The sequence below is a fragment of the Podarcis melisellensis genome, assembly GCF_964234715.1.
Source record: "Podarcis melisellensis genome assembly, chromosome: 1".
NCBI classification, from domain to species: Eukaryota; Metazoa; Chordata; class Lepidosauria; order Squamata; family Lacertidae; genus Podarcis; species Podarcis melisellensis.
In genome coordinates this window covers 21,222,374-21,232,939 of record NC_138528.1, presented here as the reverse complement: position 1 = coordinate 21,232,939, position 10,566 = coordinate 21,222,374, and the positions used below count along the sequence as shown (strand labels likewise).

Genomic DNA, 10,566 nt, shown 5'->3' with positions numbered 1-10,566 from the left:
CCCCTCCCCCTGCATGCCGTCCTCATGGGCCTCAAAATTTAGCTCATAATGTAAATCTCCAGAGCAGAAGAGACAGAGAGGCAATGAGGAGATGTGCAAGATTGTGAACTCTGCTCTGCACCCAGCCCCAGAAAAGCAATGGAGTTGGTTGCACTAAATATATATAACTATATGTGTGTCTATGTATAATCTATCTATCCATCCATCTATGTAACTGCCTGTTAGTTTCTCCATCCATCCAGTTTTATGGACACAAGCTTACTTTGGATCAACTGAGAGCTCTAGTGTCAATTTAGCTTCCCACTCACTCATAAGGATGGGAAAGAAGTTGGTCCAGTTTGCATTTCACACTTCCCAAATCTATGCACAAAAATGCACATATTACATATTACTGAAAATGCATCTGATGAAAATGCATACATGAGGCAAAATTGGGTACAAAAATGCACTTATTAGAAAAAGTGTGTAAGAAGACAAATTCAATTTTTGTGCAAGCTTTTAAGTGGGGGAAGCAAATGGATGGGATTACCTGAAATTAGGACTGGAGAAATGAGAAGCTGAGAAAAAGCAAATATTGACACCCCACCCCATGAACACCCCTTCATCCTTGAGAGGCCTTCTGCTTGGTTCCCTGTAGTTTCACTTCTTGCAGTGAAGGAACTGAAGGCCCTTGGTGCTGAACCTCCATGTCTGGGCTGAGCAACAGGGGTGGAGACATTCCTTCAGGTATACAGGGCTGAAGCTGGGAAAGGAAGAGGCAAGCTTTGGAGCAACTGCCCCTTCAGTAGCTAACAAATGGATATATTAAGCACACAGCCATAATGCCTCATGTTGTGGCATTCTTACTGTTTTCTCTCTTTACAGCTTTAGACAGTCATTGGAGACATGTCTCTTTTCCGTGGGCTTTTGAACTCTTATTGTTAGGGCACTTAACCCACTCCAGGACCTTAGAGTGAAGATCAGGTAACATGTATAATAAATACTACTAGTAGTAGTATTAGTAAGATGGGCCTTAGACAGAGACACTGTAGTATTAGTAGATGGGTACTAGTAGATGGGCCTTAGACAGAGACACTGTGGTTTCCAGGTCCCATAATTTGGGGGTTTGAGTGTTCTTGATGGGGTTGCACTTCCTCTGAAAGTACAAGAATGCTGTTTATGAGTGCTTTTGGAACCACCTTTGTCCATCAAGGCCCAGGTGACCTCCGTGGCGAAGGGTGCTTATCATCTGCTTTAGCTGGTGAGTCAACTGCACCCTTTCCTGAACAGGAAGAAGATTCTGCACTTTTGGATTGGTGCATGAGACAAAAGAAGACAGGATGCTCAAGCTGGGCTCTTAACTCTCAAAAGTGGAATGTTCTGCAGTGCTGGTCTCTAACTTTAAACCTCAGCTAGCTGGTACCAATCAGCCTGGTTTGAATTTCAAGCAGGATATGATAATGTGTCTCTGTGAGCCCCAAAAATTAAATGTTATTTATCCATCCTTGAAGAAAAAGGAGGGTATCAAAGAAGCTTACATATAGCTTGCAGGCAGCTTATAGGGTCCTGACCCTGCTAAACTTCAGCAGCTGAAATGCATGCCACATGACTTTAGTGTCTAGACCATCCTCTGATATGTCCTCTTTTAACTTATGATGCTTAATTTCTGTTTCTTTTTTATATAATTTACCTACTGTGAGCCACATGCTTAATATGAGGCTAGTAAGAAAGTGATGTAGTTCAGTGATCAGGGGACAGATCCCCATGAAAACTGGGAAAGGCATTTGCCCCCCTTCACCCCGCAGATTGATTTGGGGTACAGAAGACGGAAATAATGGGTGTCTGGGCCAGCCCTACCACTAGACAGAATGAGGCAGTCATCCCAGGCAGCTGATCTTGAGTGTCATGAAAAGGCAGCAGATTGTTAGTTATTTCATTTATTTTTAGTATTTATTATTATGCAGTTCGAAAGCATGTCAAAGTGCAAGTAGATAAATAGGTACCGCTCCGGTGGGAAGGTAAACGGCGTTTCCATGTGCTGTTCTGGTTTGCCAGAAGTGGCTTAGTCATGCTAGCCACATTACCCAGAAGCTGTACGCCGGCTCCCTCGGCCAATAAAGCGAGATGAGTGCTGCAACCCCAGAGTCGTCCACGACTGGACCTAACAGTCAGGGGTCCCTTTACCTTTATTATTATGCACTGCTCCGCTCTCCAAGTGTCAGGAGGTTCCTGTGCTTAGCCAGGGGTTGATTTCATTAGAATGAAGGTCAATGGAGACAGGATGCATGGCTTTAGTTTAACACTCCCAGCAGATTTTGCTTCTCCGTCTCTAGGCACTGTGATCACCTGCAAGGATTTCCATATTGTGGGGTTAGTGTTGCCAGCCTCCATGTCATGTTTGCACACATCTTTGTAATGCAGAGTTGGTCTTCCAACGGGCCTGGTGCCTGAAGCCAGCTCCCCATAGAGCATGTCCTGTGGACACGATCAAGCCAGTTGTAGACATTGCTGAGACAGGAGTGTGAACATGGTGGGAATGTGGGCTTGGGAGAGTACATCTTTGTTTGAGACTCTGTCCTGCCATGTGATGCCCAAAATGGTGGAATACACCCCTATGACTCTACCAACAGAGGCATTTTATGACTCTATGTGGTTCTCCATTAGTGGAGCCATCCATTTTATACCCACTGAAATTTTGTCCACAAGTACAGGCATTATTTCCCTCAAAGAAGTTAATAGCAGCCATTGAGTGCATTGGGGTACCCAGAAAGTAGTGAATAAACCTGGTCACATTCTGTGGTGACCCTCTTGTACCAACTGAGCACATGGGGTGAATAGTTTCTCATCTCTAGCAAAGAATACACAACTATGACTTCTTATTAAGTCTTATGTCTGTCTGTCTGTCTGTCTACATACGTTTTCTGTATTTAATTTGGAGATGGCCAACCTCAAGACGTCATCTTAAATAGTTTTTTTTAAAAAAACACACACAAAAATCCACAAACCCAACCTTTTCCTCTTTTGAGAAAAAGAAAGAGGTTTTGAAAGATAGGAGGAAGGTTTGCCGCATTTTAAATGCATTTGCTCTTGTGAACTATTCCCCACCCCTTTCAAACCTTCGCATACCAGAACACTCAGGAAGCCAGCTGTCAACAGAGTGACATGTCAGATATGAAGTGGCTCTACAGCTGGTCCCTGTCTGCATGCTGGGAAGGCATGTGGAGGCATTTTTTCCAACTGCTGTATGACTTTGACAGTCTCACAGTTAAAATGATGTATCATTCTTATGCCTTTCCTCAGTGGGCACTTCAAAGTGCATTAGAAACTCCAAGAGGAGTGCCCTATTGTTAATTGTTTCTTTCAGATGTACATTGGGACGTACATGGCTAAAGGAGAGAGGAACAAAAGGGTTCCGGTGGCCTCTTTGGAAAACCCCTGTGCAGCTCAACCTGAGTCTGACCTTGAAAGGGTTTCCTTTATTCAGAAAACTGTGCTCTTCACTCCATTGCACTATTGTCATCCAGCGGCAGGGGAACGGGGTCTCTAAAGGAGGGAATGTCGGCACATCAAGAACAACTTTCTGCAGCAGCATGGAGTATTTAGCTGGGGGTCTTAAAACATTAAATACATCAGGTCCTAAATAATAATGCAAAAGGGAATGTGATCTTAAGAATATAGTATGGGATTGCATCTCTACTGGTGTTTTTTCATACACATTGCTACTAATAATCACTCAGGATCTGGCATAAGTTTGCTGCGATCTGTAAAACTTGTACGTCATTAAACTTTCTTGCAATGACTCTGGGCAGGAGTTCATTCAGCCAAAAGCATTCACTGCTTTTCATCTCTCCCCCCCGCCCCCAGCAGAACTGAATGGTGCTCCAGATTTTTCAGTGATTGCTTGAGAAGTATATGTAATGAATGTATGAATCCAGAAAAAAGACATCACAGAAGCAGGGCAAAAATGACACTAAAGTAGCAGCAAAAAGGTGAAGCGATAGCAAAGAGAGGGATTTCAAAAGGTAATTTAGCAGGACGTATTTCTGCCTACTGAATTCTGCCTACTGAAAAGTTTGACCTGAAACTCAAAATGAGGTAACATTCTTTGCAACTCTAGCCTGACCACAGATTTTTTACCACCTCTCTTCCAATGTACATAGCATGCCCCTCCTCTGATTTCCAGCAACTGCTATTCAGAAGCAAATTGACTCTGACTGTGGAGGCAGAGTAAAAAAAGTAAAAGGTAAAGGACCCCTGGATGGTTAAGTTCAGTCAAAGGTGACTATGGGGTTTGGCAGCCATCTTGCTTCAGGCTGAGGGAGCTGGCGTTTGTCCACAGACAGCTTTCTGGGTCATGTGGCCAGCATGACTAAACTGCTTCTGGCGCAAAGGAACACTGATGAAAGCCAGAGCACACAGAAACACCATTTACCTTCCCACTGCAGCAGTACCTATTTATCTATTTGCACTGGTGTGCTTTCAAACTGCTAGGTTGGCAGGAGCTAGGACAGAGCAATGGGAGCTCACCCCATCATGCAGGTTCGAACTGCCAACCTTCTGATCAGCAAGTCCAAGAGGCTCAGTGGTTTAGACCGCAGTGCCACCCGCTCCCTATAGGAGGCAGAGTATAGCCATTGTGAACACAAAGATAAGACTTACTGACTTTTTTCTTCAGTGTGAACAGCAAGAGGCTTTGGCACAGCATTCCCGTTATTAGGCATCTCAGACGCTCGGCCCCTTGCATAAGCCAAGTCAGAAGCAATGAGCAGCTGGTGTGTCTATTGCTGTTCAAATTGGGAGGCAGAAGGTTATCAAATCTATTGCCTATCCGGTGGTGTAGACTAGCTTCCAGACACTGTTGAGAAGAACTGCTCTAAGCAAGTTCACAAAAATAGCAACCTCTTGTCTGTACTGCATCTTCCAGCTAAGGGTCACTGCTGTTGAAATAAATGCTGGAAAAGGAATTAGAACATTAAAGTAACAATTGGCATAATTTGAAATTATTCAAGTTAACTTTTCTTTTTCCATGGTGAGAGAAAATATTAAATGCTTCACCAACAGTTTGGGGTCGGTATGCAATTGCACAACCTACTTCTTGACATTCCAAAAAGGTTATGTGAGTTTACCCTTAATTTGTGGTAATTAACTCCAACCCAAACTACACAAATTGCCAACCAATTCACAGCTACACAGTGCTCTAAGGGGACAAATATCAAAATAAATAAGCAGTTTTGACTCAAAGGGAGATGATAAATTTTAATTATCCAAAATCTAGGTATATTTTCTAAAACGTTCACAAAATAGAACGCTACAGTCCTATGAACTTCATTAGGAGTAAGCTAATTAGGAGTGTGCTCCATTTATATCAATGAAATTTGCTTCTGAAAAAATAAGGTTAGGATCTGGATGTTAGTTTAACTTATTATTTCTAAAGCTCTTCTTATATTTCAATTTCAAGTCAATCATATAGAGCTGTTGTGTTTTTTTAAAAAACATTGGTTGAAAAGCTAGTGCCCTGATCAGCATCAGTATTTGAGTGTTCATACAGAATTTTATATAACATGAAGTCTGCAGTGTGCTAAGACTGAAAAACACTTGGACTCCTGTCTGCTCCAGTCTCAGTTGTGAGTGGACGTACCACATTGCAAGCTGGCTTTATTCCTGAATGTCTAGCATTTCTGAAATTCATTCAGGGTAACTTCACTCCCCCCCCCCCCGCTATTCTTAAAGATCTCTGTGGGGATAGCACACAGTGTGGGACTCCCAGGTTTAGCATGCTATTAAGTTATTGCCACCCCTAAGGACAATCCTGCAAGGAGGATGAGGACTCACATAACTCTGAATCAATAAAGGAAGCAGCTCAATTAGCATTTCACATGCTTTTCTTCCCTCTCTTCTTACCTTCCCTGCAGTGGGCATGCTTTCCCCTTAAAGGATTGTCCTGTTTCTGCTCCTTGCCAGCGTTGGCAGGGTGACAGTAGTCGAGTGTGCAAACTTGTGCTATTGTCCCTGGGCCAGGGGGAGTCATGGAGACCCACTAATATGACACAGGAAAATGTTTGCTGATGGCAATTCTATGGGCTTTGTCTAACTCTTTCTCCATCATGACGACTCGATTTAAGTCTCTAACTGTTTGACTACAGATGCAAGAGTACTATCCAACTCCATCCTTTTGTCCCGGTGGTTTGAATGGGTAATTCAGCTTTTGTGTGGCTCAATTGAGGGGGCAAACATAAAGACAAGATTCTTGAGCGCTCAAGCTCCTTTTCCATGGATATCTGCACATCTCTTTAGAGATTTGTTCCATTCCTACCTTTTTCTGACATCACCCTCCCTTTGGTGGATTTTTTATTGGGGGGGAGAGCAGAGGCCCCGATCAAGAACAGTTTAAAAAGTAGGCTAGCCAGGTCTTCGAAACTAGCATTGTCCAGTGTTACTCAAGCATGGCTACTGCCAGCCTTCAGACAGCTTTGGAGTAGTTTAGAGAAAAGGGCCTCAGCAAACTTGCTTTACTCATCCTCAGCATATCATGTTTGACTGTGTTTAAGAAAAGGGGGGCAGGGGGGCTGGAAAGGGGGGAATGGTAGGCATCACAGGGAAATGATCGTATTTATTAGCTGTCTTTCTGTGGCTGTCCCCATGGTGACAATTTGTGATGGCAAAGAATGTGAGAACGGGGAGCCTAATGCCTGATTGGGATGCTTTGTATTTGGCAAAGTGGCTTCTGATTGGCCTGAGAAAGCCTCCTAACTAGAAGGACTTGATATTCATTCAGTTTACTCAAGTGCCGCAAAACACTCACAGGGTCCGGCTGCTTCTCTAAAGGTTGGTAGTGTCTAACCTATGTAACAAGATTAGCTGGTGAGCTTCTTCTCTACCACAGAGTTACAGTAACACTCAATATTTAAGAGACAATCTAGCTGGGAGGGTGTGTGTGTTTGACTTATCGAGTGCCAAGAAAATGATGCATAGATTTCTAATCAATGGTTAAATGCTACCAGTCTAACAAGATTGACGAGTGGGGCCATAGTAGTAGAAAATGATGACTGTAAGACTGGGAGAGAGGGGAAGGAATATGTCAGATAGGGTATGGGTGTATGCATCAGTGGCGAGTTTGTAAAAGGGTTGCAAAGAAATGTGTGTTTAGCAGTACCTTCACAGTGGTCCTGAGTCTACATGGGAAGAAACAAGCATGTAAGACAATACTTATATTTGGCTAGTTATTGGGACCAAATGCATGTTTATCTAAAGTTATTGTCTCAAGTGCCGCTTTTGTATTTTGCATAGAGTAACCTGAATGCGTGTGCAGGAGAGTGAGTGTGCATGACACAATTGTAATTGGATATCGGAATGGAGCTTTTAACAGCTTTGTGGATAACTATGTGAAGCAGCTATCAATGGCATTAAGAATGTGTGTCCATGCACACACACAAAAAAACAACCATGTATAATAGATGTGTGAGACACAGAACATGTCAATATGTTGGGCATTTTCATAAGCGACACTAAAAGCACATCTTTGCTCTCTTGCCCTAAGTATACATGTAGATGTCAGTAAAGCAGCACTACATCAAAATAGGGAAGAGTCTTTTTTTTCTTTTTAACACTGTAGATAACATATGCAGAACCTTTTGCGGGAAAGGATAAAAAGGTTTTTAATGTACATGCAAATGCACGTGCCAGGATGGGATTCAGAACATGTGTGTGTTAATGTACATGCAACAGACCTGCAGCACAAATCCATGCCATTTCTTAACATCAAACTAAACGCATCTCCACTTTGCATGTGGCTAAAAACAAACAAAAGGGATGCCACCTTCTACTTTCACACGTTACGGGAGACACACACATGTTCTGAATCCCATCCTGGCACGTGCATTTGTAGATGCTCCAAATGCATGGTGTGTGCAAAAGGGAAATGTGAAAATGTGCGTGTCGGGCATTTTATCTTCGCAAAGGTTCTCTAGCGTGTCTGCCTTTGTCTCTTCCCTCAGGGGTTTATGCCAAGGGCGACTCGTCGTCCCCCTTTAGCCCAGCCTAGTGGTTCCCACAGACCACTTGAAAACTGCAGTGTCTTGGAGGGGCCGCTTTATTTATTTATTTTTATTATTAGCCTGCTGTATCTGTTGCAATGATCCTCGCTCGATGCTGCATGATTTTGAATTGCCTTTTCACAGACACTCTGCAGACCTCTGGGGGTGGTCCATGGACCCCAGTTTGGGAACCACTGGCCTAGCCTGAGCATCATCATCACCTGCCGTATCCCTCCTCTTCATGGACGGGCCTTCCTCCCCGGTCCCGGAGCTGTGAGAGATGGCCTCGGCCGACAGCGAGGTGAAGACTCTCCTCAACTTCGTCAACTTGGCCTCGAGCGACATCAAGGCGGCCCTGGACAAGTCGGCTCCGTGCCGGCGCTCCGTCGACCATAGGAAGTACCTACAGAAGCAGCTCAAGCGCTTCTCCCAGAAATACTCCCGCCTGCCTCGCTGCCACCATCACCACCACCACCTGCAGCAGCAGCCGCCGCCTCAGCCCGCCAGGGAGCGGAAAGCGCCTGAGGAGAGAGCGCGAGGAGGCCTCGAGGCTCCTGTCGGCCGGGGCGACAGAGACAGCAAGGCCTGCAAGGCCGCAGAGCCCGGCGAGCAGCAGCAGGGCGTCTCTGAGGCGACCGCTAGGCCCGACCAAGTGCCCATGAGGAAAAGGCAGCTGCCCGCCTCATTTTGGGAAGAGCCCCGGCCGGCTCCGGGCCCTCTGGGCGGGAACGGCGTCGCCTTCCCAGCGGGAGCCGCTTCCAACTCCTCGTCACCGTCGTCGTCGTCCTCCTCCTCCAAGGACTTGCCCCTCCTTGAGGCAAAGAAAAGTAAAAAAAGCCCGGATGGCGGGACGGTTAGCGCTGCCGAGAGCCCGCCGGGAAGCAGGCCGGACGCTGAGGCCGCGCAGGTGCTGAGCGCCTGGAGCTGCTGTCCATTTCAGTACCACGGACCGCAAGCCTCTCCCGGCGTCTACGCGCCGCCGCTCGCCGCCTCCCTTCCGCCGGTAGGCCCCTTCCCGGGCCTGGGCCTGTGGAGGAAAAACGCGGCCTCGCCCGCGGAGGGAGAGCCCTTCCGCAAGGCGGGCGGCGACGGCGGGGCAGGCCCGAAAGTGCACCGGCCCGTAGTGTGGAAGCCCATCCCCACCAAGCCCGCCGCGCCGCCCCCCATCTTCGGCGTCTTTGGGTACATCTAGGCCTGGCGGGCCTGTAGTCGCCGCCGCCTTGCGAGGGCCTCGCCTCTCGCTGGACCGTCCGCAGCGCCGCCTCGCCGGCGATGGAGGGAGCGGGGACAAAGGCCTGAAAGAATAGCCGGCCTGATTCTGCTCTCCCTCTCTTGTGTGGGGCGAGAATCCGGACCCCTGCAAGGACGGACCACCCGCGTTCTCCCCCTGGCTGGGTTGGCCAAGGAGGCATCAGGAACAAAAGTCATGATGGTGAATTTATTCAGGAGTTGGCTACCTTTTTTTTCCTCCTCCCCCCGTACAGTTGCAGAAGAGGATGTGCAAGGAAAGTGCAAGGCTTCACTGCCACTAATATGGGCTTCTTCAAACGAGAACTGCGTTCCTCCTGGCATGTAAATACCAAGGGCACTAAAGCAAATAAAAAGCCAATGAGTTGTTTTCTTTGAGTTTCCACCCTTCAAATGCTTTCAGATGGGGAAGTTTTTGCCTTCCTGTCCGCAAAAGAAAGATGAAAGGGAGCTGCTTTGCTTCTCCTGCATGTATGGCAATTGTTCTTTCCACATGTAGTTGTTGAGTCTGATCTCTAGGCCAGGGATGGGGATGTTTGGGGTTGAATATGGCCTACCAGGAGGTAGTTCGGGGCTGAAATAGGTTTGGGGCTGAATATGGCCTACCAGAATATGTCTGACCCTGGAGGTTCTCCTTAGCCCATTCTGGTCACCACAGCTCTACTCTGTGCTTCCCTCCAGTGTTTCAGCTAATCTGGAATGTGTCATTGAATGTAATGATGCCTTTCAGTTGCCTGGATGGAGATTCATGCATGTGTAGAAGAACATGAGGCTTTTGTATTGCTGGAATGCAGCCAACTGGCATATACAACTGGCATGCAGCCCCCCAAAAGTTGCTCATAAGAGAATGTGGCCCTCCAGCTGAAAAAGGTCCCCCACTCTTATTCTAGGGGTGATTCCCAGCTCTGCATGATTCTCTCTGGGTGTTTTTGTCAGCTTGAAGCAAGTGGTCTTGCACTGCTGTCACCAGGCATCCATTACACACTTTGGGATGAGAGACTTTCCATCAGGATATGTGTTAAAATCTTTTTATCACTGACAAGTAACGTATGCCTTTGAAAACACACATTTGTCACGGTGGGAAGGGAGCATACTAGAGGCAGAGAAAGTGCTTTGTATACCAAAACCTAAGACTTAGGATCAGTCCCTACAACTTACATGTAGAAGGATCTCATATAGCAGGTATAAAAAAAGATCTCCTGATGCTTGAAACCTTATGGACTGTTGCCAGTCCACGCAGAACATACTTGGCTAGACCAAATAAAGCTGCTTCATTATTTGCAAATAAATGTTTGGGGGAGCAGGG

General features: G+C 46.3%; 1 protein-coding gene and 1 long non-coding RNA gene across 2 annotated transcripts; one reads left to right on the top strand and one right to left on the bottom strand.

Annotated features, from left to right (window-relative positions):
• Window positions 1-4,628: 4,628 nt before the first annotated feature.
• Window positions 4,629-5,961, bottom strand: LOC309373022. The gene is made up of 2 exons (XR_014169760.1): window positions 5,881-5,961; window positions 4,629-4,931 (listed from the first exon to the last, which is right to left on the bottom strand). It is a non-coding gene; the product is annotated as an uncharacterized lncRNA (long non-coding RNA).
• Window positions 5,962-8,241: 2,280 nt separating this feature from the next.
• FAM181A (family with sequence similarity 181 member A) lies at window positions 8,242-9,638 on the top strand. The gene has a single exon (XM_081914958.1). It carries the CDS (start codon window positions 8,293-8,295, stop codon window positions 9,202-9,204), a length of 912 nt encoding a protein of 303 aa, XP_081771084.1. The 5' UTR covers window positions 8,242-8,292; the 3' UTR covers window positions 9,205-9,638.
• The last annotated feature ends 928 nt before the right edge of the window (window positions 9,639-10,566 follow it).

Excerpts from the sequence above, each read along its gene's own strand:
- FAM181A (XM_081914958.1), top strand. The coding sequence starts at position 8,293 with ATGGCCTCGGCCGACAGCGAGGTGAAGACTCTCCTCAACTTCGTCAAC.